Source organism: Neolamprologus brichardi, chromosome 7 (assembly GCF_056152115.1).
Source record: "Neolamprologus brichardi isolate AB-2024 chromosome 7, ASM5615211v1, whole genome shotgun sequence".
NCBI classification, from domain to species: domain Eukaryota; kingdom Metazoa; phylum Chordata; class Actinopteri; order Cichliformes; family Cichlidae; genus Neolamprologus; species Neolamprologus brichardi.
The window spans coordinates 26,711,132-26,733,620 of NC_142110.1; the positions used below are offsets into that span (position 1 = coordinate 26,711,132).

At 40.1% G+C, this 22,489-nt stretch overlaps 2 protein-coding genes across 4 annotated transcripts in view; one reads left to right on the plus strand and one right to left on the minus strand.

The window, feature by feature from the left end:
• Positions 1-2,740, plus strand: part of LOC102788481 (C-Jun-amino-terminal kinase-interacting protein 1-like) — a 28,341-nt gene extending 25,601 nt beyond the window's left edge. The window contains exon 12 of the mRNA XM_006782238.2: positions 138-2,740. Within this exon, the coding sequence (XP_006782301.2) occupies positions 138-210 (73 nt within the window). The 3' untranslated portion in view covers positions 211-2,740. The remainder of the gene's footprint in view (positions 1-137) is intronic.
• Positions 2,741-15,648: 12,908 nt separating this feature from the next.
• cstpp1 (centriolar satellite-associated tubulin polyglutamylase complex regulator 1) lies at positions 15,649-21,495 on the minus strand. Of its 3 annotated transcripts, none has more exons than XM_006782237.2 (10): positions 21,280-21,495; positions 21,101-21,203; positions 20,094-20,224; positions 19,297-19,381; positions 19,026-19,111; positions 18,481-18,525; positions 18,318-18,411; positions 17,653-17,762; positions 17,430-17,493; positions 15,649-16,357 (listed from the first exon to the last, which is right to left on the minus strand). In XM_006782237.2, exons 1-10 carry the CDS (start codon positions 21,320-21,322, stop codon positions 16,189-16,191), a joined length of 930 nt encoding a protein of 309 aa, XP_006782300.1. In that variant the 5' UTR covers positions 21,323-21,495; the 3' UTR covers positions 15,649-16,188. The 3 variants fall into 3 exon arrangements, with proteins under 3 accessions (XP_006782300.1, XP_087699514.1, XP_006782299.1); XM_087843388.1 differs by having other exon boundaries at positions 18,318-18,525; positions 21,280-21,345; positions 21,412-21,485; XM_006782236.2 differs by having other exon boundaries at positions 18,318-18,525.
• Positions 21,496-22,489: the final 994 nt, after the last annotated feature.

Sequence of the window (22,489 nt, forward strand, 5' to 3'; positions counted from 1 at the left end):
TAGGGTCTTTCACATTTTGCCATAACACTGGCTGGACCATTAAAACAAGTCAGTCTGGCTTGTAGCTTGTAAATCAACCATTTCCAGTGACCTGGTCTGCTTGGTTATGGAATCTTTTGTGCTATTTTTCCCAACAGGAGGGCATTCCAGCAGTATTACAAGGAGCACGTCGGCTACTCCTGTCCCACTGAAGACATCTTCATTGAATAATGCCTCCTGTCCATCCATTCTATGAATTTAATATTCACTATGTGCATGTAAGCCTGGTCTTATATACCACCAACTGGATTACCAATATATCTTCTTTGCATGGTGGGTTATTTCTTTTCTAAGCTGCATCCACTAATACAGCAAGCTTCTCCTTCTTTTGGCCATATCACAATATGAATAATTCTATGGATTGATAGGGACATGTGGGATTTCTCACGCCACAGAAAGTTACCAATAGTTAAACAGAGATATTGAATATTAATGCATTTTATTTGCAAAAATTATCTTAATTAACTATGCATGGATATTGCATATATACAGACTACCTTCAGAGCTACTCTAGCCCACAAAGCCAAATCTCAGCAACTACAAATGTTGTTAGAAAAAATCTGAATCATCTTTCTGATATTAGCAGTTACCATACAAACAATCTGGCACCATAGAAACATGTCAATATCTGTCAATGATTGTAAGCAATCTAATGAGACAATGTTTAAATAACAGTGTTAGTTGTTCAATCACATAACATTATAGGAGCTCAAATAAAACACATGAGTAAAATCTCATAAGATTTAAAGTAGTGGTCCTAAAAACTAGCTGGAAGTGCAGCTTCTGATTTTATTTGATTAAACTACCTTTGAAGTACATATTTAAATGTTCAGAGATACATATATTTAACTTTAGCTCATAAGTTCTGGGCAACAAAGCTTTAAGCGGAATAAAAATTAAATTATATAACTTAAATATTTGTTAGATTATTTAAGAGCCTTAAAACTTAAGAGCCAGGTCGCTGTGGTTCAGGTAGGAGAGCAGGTGTCGACCAATTTGGTTGGTAGATCGAGCCCTGGCTCCTCCAGTCCACATGTCAAAGTATCCTTGGACGAGACACTCAACCCCAAGTTGCCCCTGATGCATCTAGAAGCACTAGATAAAAGTGGTGTGAATGTGTGATTGGGTGAAAAAGACTTGTGGTAGAAAGTCCTTTGAGTGCTCATATTGAGTAGAAAAGAGCTATATAAGTACCAGTCCATTTAACATTTAAGTGCTGTTTGCATAGGTAATCATGTATGACTTTTAGGGTTAGTATGGAGTTCAATGAAAACAAAAATTTTAAATAAATTCTTCCTGAACTTGCAAAGAGTGCGCAAAAGAAAATAATCACTTTGATGATTGATCAAACAACCACAAATAACAGCAAAATCACCCAAAAGAGACTTCAAATAGTCACAAAACAACTACCAAGAGATGCAAGACGCAGGTGAGAGAACGTTTAAGTGTATTTAGGGGTTTAGTCTCAGGATGAATCTATGGTCACCAGCCATTAGGATTCATGTTGTGGAAAGCATGATCATTTGTTTAAACTCACATGGCAGTCTGTCCACTATTTGTATAGTCTATGAAACTGATGAGTGACACTACACCATTCAACAAATGGAAAAACAAAAAAATCTGGTTCTTCTAGTTAAACAAATCTAGAGATGTTACTGCTTTTCTCTTTTAGAGTGGGGGAAAAATTATCTGATGCCCTGCTGAATTTGTAAAGTTTACTCACTTATAAAGAAATGAACACTCTCAGATGTTTATGGTAGTTTCATTTTAATGGAGAAAGAATGACACACAAAAATCCAGAATAAAAACATAAAAGTTCTAAATGTATTTGGACGCCATTGAGTGAAATATGTATTGGATTTCCAAGTCGTTTTCTAGTTACCTGAAATGTTGGATATTGGGAATGTCATTACTCCAGAGTTGAGTGCATTCTTATAGTAAAGTCAGAAACACAAGGAAAAACTTTTTTTCGTCTTAGGACGATTGAGCCATTCATGTATCGTTACCAATACAATACAGTACTTTTTTTGCACTTTAAAACCCGACTGCTGCAACACTGGCTGTGAAAGATTTTACAGTTTTTCTAATGTTTGATGTTCACTGCCATCATCTTGGACTGTTAACTTGGGGTTAATGGGGCTGCGCTGATGAGAAAAGTTGAAAATTTCACAAATTCAACTTCTGACTTGTGGACATGAAAAACTACATGTATAAAGGCTAATTTACACTGCTTGTAGCCCTGCTCTCAAAAACTGACATAGATGTATCTCTGTATGTGTGGCTGGTTTTAAGAAAGAAATGCTTAAAGTTCAAGTTTTTAGAATATGTGTGGCGCCATCTTGTATCAGTTACAGAACATTACATCATCAGGTTGGTTGGAGTCAACAGACATTGCATTAGTTTATGTTAGCTAACTAGTAACACAACCAATAACTCAGTGGAAAATAAGGACTGTAAAACTTTTGTGCTGCTTTTCCTCACCAGGCCTGAACTGTGCAGTCAGCTGTTAAAACAGTTTCTCACAAGGTGTGATCAGCACTATTTTATGTAATAATATTCTCTTTTCCCAAGCACATCCAAACAGGGTTTTTTTTTGTCACACCACAAACATAACTATGTTTTTTTTTACCAAAACACGATTGAAAATCTTAACATCCATCAGCATGTCCACAGGAAAAATCTTTTTTAAATCTCCACTAGTGCTGTCAGCGTTAATCTCTTTAAAATGACGTTAACGCCATAACCGCATTAACGCGGCAAATCTCGGTTAGCGAGTAAGCGCAGGTCGCCCGGTGCGTGGGGCTGCAAGGCATCAACGCATTGGTTCATTAACGCATTAGCGCTGTGCAACCCCACACACAAGGCGATCCGCGCTTACTCGCTAACGGCAATTTGCCACATTAGTGCGGTTTTGGTGTTAACGTCATTCTAACGAGGTTAACGCTGACAGCACTGATCTCCACATTATGCTCCCCCTCACTAACGTTTGGGCTTCACTTTTCTTCAGTTCAGTTCATTTTTATTTCAAACATATACATTCACCAACATTTCATAAAATCTTTCCATGCAGTTGTTCTGAGTAGGCAGAAGTATATACTTATTTAGCCCAACCCCCTCAGGTTTACATCCTCATCATCTAAATTTGAACAACAAATCGTATACAATGCCTTCAACTTAGAACATAACATCACAAAAAAATATTTCTCATGTTCAACTAAAACTATATTTAGATTTGCTAATTTGCAGAAAAAAATAAACATCACTTTGACTGCTGTCTTGGGTTAATTGCATTTTCTTCATTCTTATACTTATTTAAAATTTCTTTTTTGAGTTTTATTTTAAACTGGTTTATATCACATTCTTCACTTCTAATATGAAGAAATCCAGTCACTGAAATGATGTGAGGAGATTAAAAAAAAAAAAAAAGGTCTCCAAAAAGTGTGGCATTTCTTCCTTGGAGCCTCCATTTTTTGTTTGTTTGATTTTTGTTTTTTGTCCATCACACACATCGACATATTTTTCCTGCCGTTCATGGGATTCCCAATCGTGCTTTGGTAAGAAACATAGTTATGCTTGTGGTAATCAGTTATGCTGTAAACTGTCTGGATGTGCTTGGGAAAAACAGAGACTCTTTTATTGCATAAAATAGTGCTGATCGCATCAGCTGATTGCGCGATTCTGTACAGCCAGCCAGAGGAGGAAAAATCTGAGTTTCTTACTCCAGCTTGTCCGTCCAGTGAATCATCTGTCACCTGACTCAAAAACAGACTCTCCTCCACACTGTCCTCATTCAAAAAGTGCTTTGCAAACCCGAACATTACGCCTAACAGTTCTATTTTCCTGTTTTAGTGTAGCTAGCCCTACATCGAAGAGCCAGTTACTGCTAAAGAGACAGACAGTGAAAGTGGACAGTATATGCTTATATAGCAGAAAAGTGATCCCCTCAAACTGATTTTTAGCTTTAGTGCTTTTAGTGCATTTATTATCCCCTCAGTTATTGGTTGTGTTACTAGTTAGTTAACATAAACTAATGTAATGTCTATTGACTCCAACCAACCGATGATGTCTTGTTCTGTAATGGCACAAATGGCACTAAAAATGTTCTTTAAACTTTAACGTTGAACATTATTTCTTCAATAAATAACTCCAGATACCCAGACAGAGTTACATCTATGTCAGTGTTTTGAGTTCTGGGCTTGATGGTGTAAATTAGCCTTTATACATGTAGTGTTTCATGTCCACTTTAAACTAAAATGCACTTTTAGTACTTGGTAGATAACCCCTTATTGGCAAGAACAGCAGTAAGATGTTTCTTGTAGTTGGTCACCATTTTTTCACACATCTCAGCAGGGATTTTGCGCCCACTCCTCTTTACAGAAATTTTCCAAATCCTTTAATTTTCTTGGCTGCCTGTTGGCAACTTCAAGCTTCAGTGCTGATTCTCTCTACAGATCAGATTTATAGGATAGAGGTCTACAGACCTACAGAGGTCTTGTTTGTATTTAGATCATTTTCACGCTTTAAGACCCATGTACAACCGATCTTCAGTGTTCGAACTCAGAGAAGAAGGTTCTAATCCAAGATCTTACAGTACAGCCCTGTCCACTGGCCCACTCAATGTGATGAAGTGATCCTGTACCCTTAACAGAGAAACAACACCAATGCATAATGCTCCCATTTTCATTGCTTGACTGTAGGTGTGGTTTTCTTTGGGTCATACTCTGTATTTCTCTTCCAGCAAACACAGTGCGTTTAACTGTCACTAAACACCTCAATATTGGTTTCATCTGACCACAGTATTTTCTCCCAATCCTTCTCTGAATCATTTAGATGTTTGCTGACAATCCTACGATGGATCTGTACACGTGCCTTCTTAAGCAGAGGGCCTTTGCAGATGTAGAAGATTTACAGTGTAGTGTGTTACCAGTGGTGTTCTGAGCCCCAGACCAAGGGCCATTAATAGTCATTTTATATTTCTTCCATTTTCAAAAAATTGTACAAATAGTTGTCACCTTCTTACCAAGCTTCTTGCTGGTCTTGTAGCATATTCAAGCTTTATGCAGGTCTACTGTTAGTGGAGAGGCTGGAATTGAAGAAATTGTTTTGGTGGACATGATTAATGTATAAACACAGCAGGTTGAGACCAGGAGTATCTCCAGTGTACTGAATGATTGATTTATTGTGGTTTGTGTGCCATGTGGGCACTCAGAAATCTGTGGGACCCAGAATTCTTGCTGGGTTGTAGGGGATCAAATATATTTTTCACTCAGGGACATGCAAATCAATTTAGGACTGTTTTTCTTCCTGGATTTTTGGTTGACATTCTGTTGCTCTCCATTTGAATGAAACTGACATAGAAATTCAAAACTGTTCATTTCTCTGTAAGTGAGAAAATGCACATGTTCAGTAGGGATTCAATTAAATATTTGTATGCCACTGAACACTTAGACCACACTTTGAGCTCCAGGAACATAGTCATTCATTTTAAAACAAACTGAATAGTTAGTAAAACAAGAAACTAGTGCATGAATGCTCTTTCTTATTATTAACATTTGATGTAACTGGGTGATACAGGCACTTGAGTTCAAATGATAATGCTTTATTTTACAAGTTTTATATTTTCCAGCTAACGTGGTAAAAACAAAAGACTATAAATTACAAGGATATTTTTTAAACCCCTCATAAAGCCCCTTTTAAACACTTTCTACTTTCCCCCCATTCTTTCTTATTTTCTCTGTAGTCATTCACAACTTAAAGTAGGATTTAAAAAATATCTGATCTATTCTACCTGCTTAAATGATTAAGTGCAATGATGATCATCTCAGTGACGTAACTACATTCTTCTGATCAAACGAAATTCTTTTGACAATCTTTGATTCAAGTTTATTTTAAAGGTTGCCTCTGCAGTTTCCAAGACAGTATTTTAAGGGACAATAAAAACAAAAAACATTTCTAAAACTATAAACTGTGTATTTTCTGAACCCCAGACATGACAGTCTGCTGTTGATGATCTTTGGAGTTCTTGTAAAGATGTCTCATTTGTCTTTTTTTGCTGCTTTCCTTTTTCTTCCAAATGTGGCTCAACTTCAACTCTTCATGCAGCTTTCTTTGACTGCGCACTGATGTACTTGATGCAGACTAATGGGAAGGACCGCATTATTTTAAGCTGAGACATTTTCTGTATTGCTTAAAGCATACATACCTTGCTAACAGTTGGAGCTTTAAGTTGTCAAAAAGGAGGTAGAAAGTGGCACATGTGGTTTCACAAATGGAAGCCACATGTGCAGGTCACGCTAGGTGGTTGGGTGGTGTGGACACCCAAGTTTATGAATGTGATAACTTGAGCACAAGGTGACGTAGGATTTTGAAATTCATGCCATAGGAGCACGTACTAAAAATCTCAGATGAGTTAGAATCTCAGTGAATCTTCGGTCAGAAGTAAAGTTTTCTGAAAATTCTGTGAATGCAACAACTTAAGAACAAGGGTGATGGAGGATTTTCACAAACCACTAAATATCTTGGACAAGAATGAATCTCAGTGACCTCGACCTCAAGGTGAAGGCCAGAGGTCAACTTTTCTGAAAATCTTTCTGAATGCAATAATGCAAGAAGGAATTCACCCAGGATTTTGAAATTGATACGATAGGTGCATCTTCTAAAACTCTCGGACGAATTTGAATCATGGTGACTAGACCTTAAGGTCAGAAGTCATTGTTTCTGAAAATTCAAACTTATACAATAGGGGGCTCTACTAGGAGGCTGAGGTGGTAGCAGTGGCAGGTGCCAGCATTTTCTGTTCTAGGTGATGTTTCACCTTCATACTGGGGTAAATCACCATGATACTTGCTGACCTCATATCACTTTTGCAATGGTGACTAAGCCTATTTATAAATTATGTTTTATTACTAATTCTTACTCTCTGACCCCTAAACAATGTTTATGTTTTATAAGTGCAAGTTTTTAAGCTGTAGTTCATCTTTAATTGTTAATCTTGTGGTTTTGCACAAAGAACAAAACACAAAGTGAATGACATTTTGTTGCAGATTAAAATTACATGCAGCAATATTTAATATTGTTTCCAAATCACCAAACTAATACACGAACGTGCCTGTGGCAATGTGACTCGCAGTTTTGATTCTTCGAGCTGTAGACCCTGCTTAAGGATTTGAGAGAAAGCATTAAATCTAAAACCAGAATTCAAAGGTAGTCTACTTACAAATTTCATATGAGGTCAGCAAGTACAGTGTAGGTGTCCTGTTTTAGGATCAGATATCAATGCCAGTAAAACAATAAAATTCTTTGTTACAGTGAGAAAAAAAAAAATCAAGGAATAAGTTTTCATCTAAAAGTTATTTTTTATTACTTATGCTCATTAAGGAAACAAAGACTGTTTATGCTAGTAAAAATCTTCCTCTTTTTAGTGCACAGAGGTCTTAGTGACCTTGCAGGCATGGTAATGCTATTTTCTGTAGAACTGATTTGTCAGTAGGCAGTGATTTTATACCTCTCGATCACCAATCAGGATTTTAACCTACAGGTTAGATTCACATCATAAGTTACCATGGCGATTTACCCCAGTAAGAAATGCACCGCCTTCATAGTGCAAAACACCCAGGGTGAAACCTGAAGTTCCCTGGATAAGCTGAAATCCTGCTTCCTAGTTTAGGCCTCTGGTCATATAAAATGTAGACAGCTGTTCTGCTACCCAGATGTGGCAAAAATCTACTTACTGCAGTTATAAGTTCAGGAATTTGAATCTTTGGTCTTCTACTAAATGTATATGGAATAAAACGATTTGAGCAGATTAAGCCAGTGGAAATAAAGGTGGAAAAGTTTTACACTATATCAGAGCAACAGTGCCTTTTTTTCTATTTTATTTTCTGGTGTAATGATGATGGCTTTCCTCTTTGTCACAGAATCGAAATAGAAATAACAGCCAGTTACAGACAAGCAGTCTTGTAGCTGGACAGGACTTTAGAAGAGGGACAGAGAGGGTGGAGCTCTTATTAAGGAAGGCATATAACTGTGTGGACGATCCCCGACCAAAAACAGACATTAAAAGCAAAAATTCTGGGGACTGAAAATAGGCAGTGTGTTTTGCCCAAATATTAGAAAAAGACAATCAGTGCTTCATCTTGGACTCCTCATGCTGTCACTCTTCTTGTATGGGCACTTCTGCAACTTGCCCGTGAGATTCACTAGTAGGAGCATTGCAGCTGCTGTCCTAACACAGTAATCTCAGTGATCTATATGGTCCTCTTTGCATAAAGCCTGAATTTTTCAGGACAACCAAAACAAAGTGGCCTGCATCAAACACACTGTGTCACACCATTCTTGGCTTACATGTTTGTTTCAAGAATTACATTTGCATTACACACAATATATAAGATAGCAAACTTTGTTTGTTGGTTAAGTCAAATATGTACGACTATGGCTGTCATCTTAGCTGCATCATGGTGAGCGGCTGTACCAGAAAGTGCCCTATGTATTCCACTTCTGTGATTCTAACGCCATGGAGATCAAGTGCACATAACTCAATATAGATATATCCTGTATAGATGTTTGTATAGAAGTTATTATTGTATGCTGCTGGTTTGACAAAAATCTGGGTGTGACACTGCATAATATCAGTGTTGTAAAACAAAGTCAAGATGATGCTGGTGGTGGTTCTTGTCAATAAATCATGTTTACAACTTAATTTCAAAGCAAGACATGTTTTTTTCATAAAATATGTTCAATTTCTAGAAATATTTATTGCACGAAGTTTGTGTGCTACTTTCAGACCTGATACTTTTGATATGTATGTTGCAATAACACAGTTGAATTATTCAGCTATGACATACACTTTTTTTCTGGTTTCCCAGATAGAAAGATAACATCGAATAATGTTTAGTTTTCATCAGTAATGACACTGAAATAACAGATTCAAAGTTGACCTGTTATAATTGATTAATGATCTATTTACAGTTGACCAGGTGACAACAGTGATGCTCAAATGTCATGGATTTATAGTTGACCAGAAAATTAAAGCTATTATCAGATGGACTGTTCCATCGCACCCCTCTCAAAGTGGTACATCCCATCTCTCCACCATTGAAACATCATGGATTTATGGTTGACTGGGAGACATTACTACACCCCAGAGATATCCTCTGTAATACATCAGGTAATCATTCACTTATTTTCTTCTATTTGAATTGCACCAAATATATTTTTAACCAACTATATTTCATATATGTTGTCGAACACTCAGTACAGTGATACATATTGTAGATGTGTAATTTAGGCATATTATGTTAGCTAGGGTGAGTTAGAGAAAGGCAGAACTATATATTAAGTAGAAAAACTTAAATCTGAACAAAGTATGCTCTTTCCTTATTTTTTCATATTAGTTTTTTTTATTTTGTTTTCGTTTTGCAGATAGGGGTGACTCATCAAATGGAGGCAGTGACAGTTCTGAGTTCTCCTTTACCTACAGGCAGTTGACAGTTAGGATCCAGACCAGGTGGAGGCAGGACATCAGTGTTTGATGAATTCACCAAAAATTATTAAATTATTAAACTATTAAATGACAGCTGGCGCGGAAGCCCCTGGCTGGAGACAGGCTGGGCTGGAGACAGGCAGGGCTGGAGACAGGCAGGGCCAGCGGGCGCGGAAGCCCCTGGCTGAAGAGCAGGAGAGCTCACAGCTGGCTCTGGGTGCTGTGGCTGCAGGTCCGGGAACTGAACAGGATGGTGGATGAGTGACTGGACCAGAGACTGATCAGGAGATTGGGCAATGGGACTACAGGGTACTGGATGACAGACTGGACAACAAACTGGACAGACTGGACGGAAGGCGACTGGGGAACAGGACACTGGGCTACAGGGGACAACTGGACTGACTGAACTACAGGGGGGGACTGGAGGGCAGGAGGAGACTGAACCAGGGGGGGACTGGAGGGCAGGAGGAGACTGAACCAGGGGGGGACTGGAGGGCAGGAGGAGACTGAACCACGGGGGGACTGGAGGGCAGGAGGAGACTGAACCAAGGGGGGACTGGAGGGCAGGCTGAACAGCAGATGAGTGAACGGACTGGAGTGGAGATGCCAAGGGATGAACAGACGTAGGTGAGGCTGACGACGGAGCTGAGGTTGGTGTGGCTAATGGCTGAGCTACAGACTGAGCTAGTGAAGGAGATAAAGCTACCGCCTGGGCTAGTAAGGCTAGTGCCTGAGCAGGGGACAGGTCAGCTAGCCTAATTAGGGATAGTGCGAGGGCGTGAAAAGCTGGATCAGGAGGTGGATGAAGAGGTAAAGTAGCAGGTGGACCGGTTAGCTCGTCCAAGCCTCTGGGGGGGGGGTCAGGCTGGGTTCTGGCTGCCCTCAGCCTGGATGCTGGGACAGGCACGGGAGGTGGCTGGACACCAGTCACCCCCACCCGAGAAACAGGAGTGGATGTGGAGGTAGACTGGGTTGCAGCTGCCCTCCTCCTGGGAGCTGGCACTGGTGTGGGTGTAGGCCAGGCCCTAGTCATCTGAATGAGGTGAAATGGCTAAATAGGAAGGCCGAATCTGGGCCGCCGTGCTGGTAGGAAATGGCTGAGTGATGGGTGTGGAAATAGTGACTGGGTGTGTGATACTTGCAGGTTTATTGGGGATTGGTCTGGTCTTTCTGCCACCACTATTTACAGTCTTTGGGGGAGCAGAGCAGAACAAATCTTCCCAGTCCACAGAATCCTCCAGGAGAGAAACATCCCATGAATCAGAGATGGGTTTATTATTGGTTTTAAGTGAAGAATCAAATGAGGGTGGAAAACAGTCACTGGAACTCACCACCGGGAATTGCTGGAAATAGTCCATGTTATGGCGGCGTGTGCGCCGCTTTGTCTGGGAAGAGGAAGCGGGCGGGGTACACATCCGAGCCTCTGGCGCGGGAGCCTCTGTTGAGCCGAGGTGGGAGGCGGAGCCGCTGTGCCGTGGCGAGGTTGAAGGTCCGGTGAATGAGGCAGGTGGCGTGTGAGCGAGGAGCGGACCCGCGAGAGAGGGAGCCCACTCTCCGCGGCAGATGCTCCGGTGCAGGTGAGGCAGCAGGTAGGAGAACGCGGTGTCTCCGAGGTCCGCCCAGAGCCAGGCGAATTCCCTCGAAAACGTGCTCTCGCTCCGCGAAGAGCCGCTGTCTCTCCTTAAGCTGCTCCGCCCAAATGGAGAGCGCTGCCTCCTGCCGCTCGAACAGATCTGAGCAGGGCCGTGCAGAGAGGTTTAAAGGGGCGGGTGTTCAAAGTTAAAAAGGGGCACATTGAACCAGGCTGAATAACAACAACACACATTCATCAAGAATCTAATATGGGCAACAAGGCAAAGGAAACGTAGCCGATGTTTTACCTGATGGGTACAATGTTGCTGTAGAGGGGTTGCTGTGGATAGTGCTGGAGGGCAGGGCTGTGTTGATCTGAGACTGTAGACATTAAAAAGTCCATAGGAGAGATGGTAGCTGATTAAACAAGTGTCATGAGATAATAACAAAATGCAAAGATTGGTGACAGCGCTTGGAACCATAAGGTAACAAAAAACTGTGAGAAATAATTTAGGCTCTGCCTGTGAATCACTCTTTGCTTCTCTTCTTCCTTCCATCCCATCATTTCATATATCACTCTCCACTTGCTGTCTATCTGAGAACAAGGCACAACTTGCTATTGCAATAAACTATAATTTAATTATCCACACCCAACAACTCTTGCACTTAATCTATAATAAAATGATGAGAGAAAAATGTTATAGCACTGCCTTTAGTAGCCTCACACAGCTCCTACTGTTCCCTCCTCATGTCCTTACCAGCCATGTCTGGACATTGTTATATCATGAGTAATAATTTTAAAAAAATCCATATACATAAAACACACACATGCACGCACACACAGTGACATTTTAGACCTTCTTCAGAATACTGTATACACTATGGGCATCACGGTGCTGATCCAGAATCCTTACATTATTATTTATTACTAGAGCTACAATAATAAAGCAATGAGGAGGGGGAAGTAATAAATATGAAATAATGTCATTATGATGATTCCATTTCTTTCACTATCCACTCTGTGCAGGGGCAAAGCTTATTACATGTTTAAACTGTAGAGATACAATAATTTTACTGCTGTAAAATCCAAATTTTGTCTTATTTAAAATATAAATCTAATATAATCTGCATCTTAATGTATGTTCTTTAAAATACAGCGTGTGTTTTTTAATATATTATAATTATAATAATGCATAATTATGTGGACATGCATATTAGATCGTTTTTTAGTGAAATATAATCCCTCCAGAAAGGCAGGAAAAGCCCGGAAACTTACTTTAAAACTAAATATGTTCCCTAAAACGGTGACAGAGCTACAGACCCATGACAGCCTTACACAGGTAGCCAGCAGCTATGACCAGCACTACTTGTGCAGTTAATAAAAGGACAGGTAATGTTTGTCGCGCTGTTGCACACGCAGCACGCTCGTTTGTTTCAACTTACCAACGTGTACATAATAAGCTAATACTCCTGTGTGCTACACACTACAGTGTACGCTGTACACCTACTTACTGGTTTTGTCGCATCAGTCTGTATGGAAGAAATATAGTAAGTCTGTGTCTCTGAGTTAACTTGTGTTTCTCCTACAGCTCCGGACCGCAAAAAATGCGCGTGCTCTTTGTGAGCTCGTTCCCGGCTCGTAACCAGCGCGTTCTGCCGTCAAGGGCGATCATTGGTTAAATGTGATCATGTGACTGATGCAAGCCAGATCCTTTTATTTAGCAAAACTGTAATTAATAGTTAAATATTATTGTTGAGGGGCACAGACAGGACTCCGCACGCACACACACATTAAAAAAAATAAATACATTTTTTTTTTTTAAAAGTTGCCTGAACAAAAGGGCCCTTTGGGCACCCATCAGGAAAGGGGCGGGTGCTCAAGCCCCTCTAGCCGCCCCCCTCTGCACGTGCCTGGATCTGAGTCCGCTGGGCCGAAAACGTGTCTTCGTGGCACGGGTCGTGTCATTCTGTCAGGAGTAGTGTGCGGAGGCGAGGAAGAGATGACCCACACGCAGGACTCTTGGTGCAGAATGAGGTTTATTGGAAACGGAGACAAAAGATGACAGGATGGCTGGCTGGACTTAATGGACTGGTAGACTAACTGGCTGACAGGAACACCATCAATGACATGACAGTGAATGAGTGGAAACAGGACTTAAATACACAGACTGATGAGGATGATAATGAGAGACCGGTGAGTACACAGCTGAACATAATCTGGCTAATAACACAAGAGACAAGCTGACACAGGAAAAGCAGAAAGTGTCCTGCTTTTCCTGTGTCATTGATGTGGCAACATAACCTAAATGTGACAAAACTGAAAACACTGGGTCATCGACCCAGGAACCCTGACAACCTCATAGGAATCGGGCCTTGTTTAGGCACTTATGATGAACTGATATACTGTTTCTAAGATAATTTGGTTGCAGTGGTACCAATTATTTCCTTGGGGAAACACTTAGTGCATGTAATAAGTGTTCCCATGTGATCGTATTTATTTGGGGTTTGTTTGTTTGTTTGTTTGTTTGTCAAAGAAACACACCTATAAGTTTCCTGCTGGTCAGAGCTAACAGCCACAGTTTGCTTTTTACAGTTCTGTAACAGCTTCATGGGTGGGACACATTGTCCAAGAGTGATACTATCTTCTGTCTCCTACCACCTGCACTGGCTCGAGGGGGCATCCTAGGATAGAACTGGCCTTCCTGATGAGTTTATCCAACTGCTTCCTCTCAGCTGTAGATAAGCTGCTGTTCCAACCAATGACAGTAGAAAACAGACAACACCATTTTTGAGAGAGTTAAAAAAATTTTTTAAAAAAAAGGTCTTCAGGAGCGCCCCTACACTGCAGAAGATCCGAGTCTCCTCAGCAGGTAGAGTCTGCTCTGACTGTTCCTGTAAAGAGCATCAGTGCTGTGACTGCAGTCCAATTTATTGTTCAGGTGAAAACCCAGGTACTTATGTAGTGATCAGAAATACACAATAAACATTGAGGCCTTGAGCCTACTCAGCCAAATTATATCTGATTTATTTATTTAAAGGGTTTACAACAAAATTAGACCATCTGAATCCTTAATTACAATAATTAGAATACATTGTTTACATCCCTGCTTTTAATTGCAGTTTTTCCAGTTTCTGTAAAAAGCACAAATATACAGCACGTTTTGTACATTTTTATTAATTATCCTACTCTGTTGCACAGAGGGGTTTTGAATCTGAGTATGCTATTTAAAGTGTAAATATGCCCTCTACAGTCTTATTTATTGTCTGTTTGTTTTTTATTTCATCTTTCTTCTTTGCATGCTCTATCTGCCGGTCACTTTGCTACCTGGATTTCCCCAGTGAGGGACAATAAAGGATATTTCTATTCTTTTTTTGATCATTCTTCCAGAAGCACATTCGTGAGGTCAGACACTGATGCTGGACAACAAGGCCTGGCTCACAGTTCTATCGAGTTGAGGCCAGAACTCTGTGCAGGCCAGTCAAGTTCTTCCACACCAAACTTGCTTGTCCATGCCCTTATGGACTTTGCTTTCTACATTGGTGCACAGTTGAGGTGGAATGGGACGTGGCTGTCATCAAACTATTCCCACAAATTTGGGAGTATTTGTCCAAAATGTCTTGGTATGCTGTAGTAATAAGAGTTTATTTCACTGGAGCTAAGTGGTCGTGCCCAGCTTGTCAATATGCAGAACCATCACCCCAATAGTCTTTCTGTTTAAAAGGTACAGTCTCTGATCCTATGATAATATCAGTTAGGCGTGCAGAGCTTGGATGGAGGTGATAGGTGATGGGAATCGTACCAACCAAACACACCTGTTGCAGCAGCTCTCCTCTCAGTGCCCTTGGAATATAACTAGGTTTAATTAAGTGGTCTGGAGAGCAGTCCCAGGGGATCTGTTGTTTTTAAATTTGGAGTAACCTGTAAGAGCTATTTATAAGATGTAAACTAATAGTCAGATTTTGACCTTTCCTGTTTAGAATGGGAACATTTTGGAGTAAAGCAAGTAAAACAAACACAATCTTTCATTCTTGCTCATAATGACGAAACAAGAAAGCAGTATCCCCTGGAAATTCAACTCCTCTGGAACGCTTTTACCTTCTCCACAGATGTAATGAGAGGTACACCAGGGCAGCTTGAAACTCTTCCAATTCTGGCCTTTTCAGCAGAAACTCCTTAAGAACAACCCCTGGACTGTACAGCAGTAGAGATGTGTTCTCTGAAGTGACGCTTCTCCATCTGCCAATCCAGTGCAATTCATGGTTCAGGGGTGGCTGTAGCTCAGGAGGTTGGTGGTTTGATCGCTGGCTGTTCCAATCAACATAGCAAATATCACAATATACACTTTCCCATTCAATTGTATTTATACACTGCAAGTTCACAGCAACGTCAAGGTGCTTCATATACTAAGGTAAACAACCTACAGAATTAGAGAGAACCCCAACAACAGCACTTGGAGTAAGAGACCTCCAGCAAAACCATGTTCAAGAAGTGGGAGTCATCTGCCTCGACAGGTTGGAGGGTGACGGGAAAGAGCAACAAGAAAAGTAAAAGTATGTCGTTTTGTATCTTTCAAAGTTGCAAGGCCTTGTTGCTTAACAAGGTCACAGAATTTTATTCTGTATACAGTTTTGTGTTTACAGTAAGTTTGTAGATGTATTTTTTTCCACATTGCTCTTGTGATAAACAGCCTCATACAAACATGGTTACATATATAATGCTTTCTGCTTTTCTAGCCTTATTGACTAAAAGCATGCTACAAGACAGGTTTGTATTATATATTTGCTATTTTTGGATGCAGATGTGTGTGTATTGATGTTTGGAACTCATCTGGTTCCTTGTTTTTTGCATTCTGCACAGTTTGAGCCACAAACAGATTCATCAATAAATTATAGTGCAGTAGTGATTGGTGAGAGCTTAATGCTGTATGTTTTCTAATGCATGTTAGACACATCCTGCTTTCTTTAACATTATTTGCATTATTTACAATGGTAAAAGTTAGAAGGACGTCGTCTTCTTCTTCAGTCCTGACACACTGTTGATTTTCAATAGGCGTTCCTTTAAGATGGCAGGCAACAGGTCACTAAGTTGTCAGAGATCAGTTTTCAGATGAATCGGTCTCTTCAGTGGAGCCGTCACTCTCCACCTCCATCCTCCTCCTGTGGTGAATGTTCCTCCTGGGTGATGCCTTCTTCTGCACTTCTTTTAGCCCCCCCACAGCACTACTGCTACTGTTACTGCTAGGACTCACTACGATTTGAGCAATCCTGGAAATCAAGAGAACAAAAGATTACAATTAAAAGAAAAAAAGAGCAAAATGGGAAAAAAGCAAAGTGAAAGTATGTAGAGATTGTACTGGAGCTCTATTACATTTGAACACGAGAGTAGCAGCAGAGTAACTGTTTTCATGCCAGTGAACAGAAGTCTGACAATATCAGAATCAGCAGCTTGGACATTAATTAGATTTTGACCTTTGAAACCCACAAATTTACATATAAAAGATAAACCAGGAACTTTGAGCAATCAAGAGAACATCACTGCTGTGATTTTTCAAAAATTGATAAGTGTTAGCTATTATTGACATAAATGTATAAAAAATTATAAATTATATTATTCAAGGGAGTTCATTTTTCTTGTTTTATAGACTTGTGCTGCTGAGGGGTTTAATTTCAGATTACTTCGATGCTCTTTGCTATCAATCCAATCTACCTTACTACAATCTATACTAACTTTATACTGTCTAGGGCAGCGGTCCCCAACCTTTTTTGCGCCACGGACCGGTTTATGCCCGACAATATTTTCATGGACCGGCCTTTAAGGTGTCGCGGATAAATCCAACAAAATAAAACTAGTACCGGTACCGAAAAAAAGAAAATTTATTCATAACACACGTGAAAAGACCCAGGAAAACCGAGTAAACGATAAAAACGATAACAAAATAACGCTGAAAACCGATAAAAACCCTGAAAACCATACATTTCACACCTGAGCCTCAACTCTCGCGGCCCGGTACCAAACGACTTATGGACCGGTACCGGCCCGGGGGTTGGGGACCGCTGGTCTAGGGTTTGAAAAGCAGCTCTGAAAACTCTTGTAGCATCTGCTTCTAAAATGTAGAATTCAGTTCGCTTAATCCTTAATAAGAGTAAAACAGAAACAACACAATTCAGCTGAAAATAGTACAAATCTATTTTTTTCTGTTGTAAGCCTCCAGCAGATCTGAGGAATCCCTCACTTGTCATATAACACATTAACACCTGGTTACAGCTACCTAATATATGGAGTAATGTTCCTGTTGTTGATATGTTTATTACTATGTGCATAGATGTGCAGTCTCACAGTTTGTCCAGTTCCTGGTCCATCTCTGGGTCAATGAGCAGCTCTGCCTTACTGGGTAACACTCCTGCAGAATCAGGGAAACAAAAAGGTTCAAAATTCAAACATTTGAAAGCATCACTAATGTAATACAAACCAAATGCACATTTTTTGACTGATGTAATGCTTATGCACTGTGTCAATAAGACCCAGTGTCTCATTGACACACAGTGGTGGTTGAACCCACCAATAGTTTGGTTGATGGCCTCTTGTTTAGCCAGACTCATAAGGAAGCTGTAGTAAGAAATTCTGTCAGTCTGCTTCAGGATTTCCCTCATACATGACCTGGGCGGATGACTGCACACACACACACACACACACACACACACACACAAATAATGACAAATCAGTGCTACAACTGGTACTGAAATTGTTGTGTGGTGAGGTGGGAATATTTTTGCAAATATTTAGTGTATACGCACAAAAACGCAGTGATTTATCAACATTTTTGCGCCACAATTTTTTCGTACTGTACAAAATACAGCCTTACTGTCTTAGGAAATCATCATTAAAATGAATACTTTTTTTAAAAATTCATCATTATTATTGCTTTTTGGTCATTATTTATTAGTTTATATATTTTTTTATTTACAGATTACAATTAAAATTTAAAAAATGAAGCACCTAAATACTGGCCTAGACGCACTAGATGCAGTGTGAAAATCCTAAGTTACTTCCTTAAGTCATCGCATTCACAAGATTTTAAGTAAATTCTGACATTGACCTTGAAGTCTAATGGTAGGAATTAGAAAATATTACATCAGCTACATCACCTTTGAGAGTTATCGCCTTCACAAGATGTCTACATGAAACTAAAAGAATATAGTGGTGAGTGAGAAATGAAGTGTTTACCTATGTTTGGACCTGTCGCACAGAGCGTCTATACACTGAACCAAAGTGGAAGGCTCCACTCCATTTTGTGGCCGCTCTTCTTTGTTGTTCTCCTCTGTAGACACAGATGGGATCTGCTCGATGGAGGTGGATGTGGGGACGATGACAGTGTTGGGACTCTTACCTGCTAGCAGATCTTGGTAGATTACCAGCACACAGTCCAGAAACTCTACAAACACAATGGATGAATTTAATGGATGTTTCCTTTAACTTCTACAAAAACAAATCACATTATTAACATTATTACATACTTTTTATTCATTTTGTATTTATTGTTATTACTACATTTTTATTATTATTGGTTTGTTTATTCCCTCAGGTGAAATAACTGAGAGAATGGGTTAATAAAACCTATTTTCTCAGTTATTGTATCCTTTATTATCCAATTTAATCAAATCTTTACATTCTTATCTGTTACCCAAGTTAAATATTTTCTTTTTCTAGGCTACTTGTTTTTTCAGTTAGTGGTGAATTCTTTACACCCCCCCCCCCCCCCCCCCCCCCCCCCCCCTAGTTTATTACACAGTCGTTATGAATGAGTCCCTTTATTTTATTAACTCATATTACCATCCGGTTCCCTGGATTAACATTAATCCACTCCCCCACATCCCTCCCTAAGTTCATTAATTTGCTCTCTTTAATTATTCTTTTCATCACTTGGTTTAATACCTTGGTAGTAAAACTGCAGCTGGAAAGCATAAAGAAAATCAGAGAAAGACATCAGACAATCGATGGTGTCGTCCATCACAGCAATTCTAGAGGAGGAGAGAACAGCAATCATTACCCAGAAACTTTCAGCCTGTTAAGATCTGTTGTGTTCAAAATGTGCTACATGTGCTCAAATGAATTACATAGGATTATATATTCTGCAAAGCACTCAGGTTTCATCTTGATGTGAAATAATCAAGATGAAACCTTGGGAAGTTACTCTTTTGCTGACCTGGCAGCACTCTGAACTAACACCACTGGAAAATCTGGACACAGTAACTGCAGCAGGGACCTGTATTCCAGCATGGAGAGCAAGTCTGGAACACAAGACACAAAACATATGTTGGCTACAAATTACACAATGACTAACCACCAGTTTTAAACAGAAAACTCATGACAGCACAAAACTGTAACACATAAAACTGTCAGTGACAACTAAAACAATAATGTAACACTTATGACATAAACATAGTTTTATATCTAATTTTTTTTATTGATTACAAATACACTGACATCAAACACTTTGTCTCTTTGATCTGCAAGGATTTGTAAATTCACTGATTTTGAAAAAGCATGTTGTTTGAGGTCACTGCAACCACATCAAGAAGAAACTATATAAGAACCAGTCCATTTACCATTACTCATTAAGAGATACCCTCCAGCTCGGAGGATTCCAGAGTTTGATTCAAAGCTAAGTGTTAAGTGCCTTGAATGAGAATTAGGACCACAAACTGTGAGGCCAGAGTTCTCAGTCTTAACCCAGAGTGCACATTCTGGGTTAAGAAAAAGTTGCTGTCCCAAGTGGTTAGGTCTTAGTATCTCAGGAGAGTGACAGATGGGTAGGTCTGTCATCAGCAGTACTGTACATCAGCAGTAGCACTGTACCTCATAGCAATAACATCTTGAGAGTGAATCCAGGCTGGGATATTTCTGTCTGTAGTTTCCATGTTCTTTACTATGACTACATGGGTTCTCCCCAGAGGTACTCCAGCTTCATTTCACAGTCCAAAGACATTATTGTGTTCTCACCTCCACTTTTGCCGATCTGTCTGTAGCATTTCCAGAATACTCGAATGAAGGATGCTCTGTTATGTGGAGTGGCCTGGATGTAGTTAAACTCTCTGAAGAGGACGTGGTTACTGTTCTTTACACTGCTGAAACTACAGAGACATTACAAACCCAGATATATTATATATTTCTCTCACACACACACAGACACACAAATTTACTCAATTGCTCTCTGCGATTAATGAAGTCTCTCTGACTCTGATATGTCTTTATAAATAACTTTCTGTCAGGACAAGGAAGGCAAGCAGTGCTTGCATTGTTAAAGCTCCCCGCCTGTCTATTAGCATGTGCATCCATCCTTTACATTACTGCCACCTTGTGACCACACGGAGCTAGAATTGCTGCAGCTCTCTCTGGTTTGAGGGCGTGTCCATCTCCCATACTTGACTTGAGCTGGGCAAGCTGAGAGGTCAGCAGCTTTTTTCTGGTTGTTTTGCGCATGTGCACTGTGGATAAACTGCTAGTCTTTAACGGTAAACTGATGGGAGACCAGTGTGCGAAACAAGCTGCCACTGGCTCAGCTTTCACTGCTCTGACACCAGTAATAAACTGTGCTTTGTCTGGAAACACAGCCACCATTACCCTGTAAAATAGCTTCAGTCAGATTCATCATAACAGATGAGTTTCTTCTTGGTAACCACCTTGGCCAACATGTGTAATGTAGAGAATATGGTGTCTCCATCTCCAGCTCGTGCAAATGCATGTAAGTATCAGTATGATCTTCAGACAACAATGAAGTAGTATTGATACGTATAGCCTATGCATTTGCACGAGCTGGAGATGATAATCCTTTTAAACCGTATAAAACACTGGCAAACAGTGACAACCCTTCCTTGAACATGACGATGTAACACCAAGTACACGGAGAGTGGAATTCGTAAATAAATCTAACTAGTTAACGTAAAAACCTGTTAACCTGAAGCACCGGAGCTATAGTCTCACTGTTTCAACAACTGTGTGGAACCTACTATTCAGCGAAGTAGCGGATCACTCCGAACTGGTTGTATTCCTCTTTGTGTTCTAGCAGCTGGATCACAGCATCATTCAGGTAGAACAGCACATTGCTGTCCGCTGGAACACAGACACACACAGAGATTATAAAGTTAGCCTAGGAGCTAACTGACACAGCTAACAACACACGACCTACCGAGATACTGATCAGCGGGAACCGTGGGGTTCAAACGGTTCATTCTGCTCTTCCTACAGAAACCCACTGAAACAAGACTTAATAAATACGCAGCTATAATCGGTGAACAGTGCAGCTATTTACTGTACGTACACTGTGTTCTTATTACTCTGAATTTTGTTAGCTAGCTGTCCTAACATGGTGAGCTGGTGGACTTCCATGGAAACCGCCGGATGTTGTGAGTTACATTAATCAGAGCCCCTCGAACAATACTACTTACAAAGATTCCGCTTTGAAAGCAAATGTTCACAGAATTTAAGAGCTTTAAAAACTGAGAAAAATTGAAACTTGTATTTTGAAATCTCACGTGTACAGATTCTTTTTAACACACTTGTGTTTTTAATTTACAGTTACAGAAAAATATTCACAGATGTGTAGAATGATATTTTCACAAATAGAATAGAATAGAATAGATTTTTATTGTCACTGTTACAAGAACAATGAAACACAGTTTGCATCTCTCCGTTGAAGACATTCAGATTCTTTTAGGATGGACACAAGGAATGTGTTGTAATACACAATAATAATAATAATAATAGTATGTACACAGCAACATAAGAACACACACACACACACACATATATGAGTGATCAGTGTGCAGTATAAGGTGCAATGTGATCAGTGGTATTCCGCATTGAGTAAGGGATAGGAATGCTGGTTACTACTATAATAAATACGGTTCATAAATACGTTGTAAATGTCCATGGATTTTAACAGCACAGTTAACCTTCAATCAGTAAAGCGCTTTGGGGTCCCTAGGGGGGACTAGTAAAAGCGCTATACAAATACAGGCCATTTGCCATTTACCATTACCACCATCGCTTCAGATGCTGAACTCTGTAGGCTGAATCATTGATGTTCTCAATCAGTCCTATGTAGGTGGTGTGTCACGGACCCGGCTCTGGGGACTCGGGGTCCGTGGGCAGTGGGGACTATGACTGTTGTTGTTATTATTATTATTGTCATTATTATTATCATTTGGTGTGTTGTCTGCACTGCCTCTTATCTCTGTCCACATCTGTATGTAGGCAGGTATGTGTGTGTGTTGCCTTTTTTCTGTGGCCATGTTACAGGCACCTTCAGGCCTGAGGGACGTGGCCTAGCTTGAGGACTGGCCACACCTTAAGTCCTTGCTACACACCTGCTCCTCATCTGGGCTCGTCGGGGGAGC

Coding starts and splice junctions, on each gene's coding strand:
- cstpp1 (XM_006782236.2), bottom strand. CDS start 21,322: ATGAACCGTTTGAACCCCACGGTTCCCGCTGATCAGTATCTCG. Junction 18,526..19,025: donor GCTGCAGTTTTACTACCAAG/GTATTAAACCAA, acceptor TTGTGTTTGTAG/AGTTTCTGGACTGTGTGCTG. Junction 17,763..18,317: donor TGCGACAGGTCCAAACATAG/GTAAACACTTCA, acceptor GTGTGTGTGCAG/TCATCCGCCCAGGTCATGTA.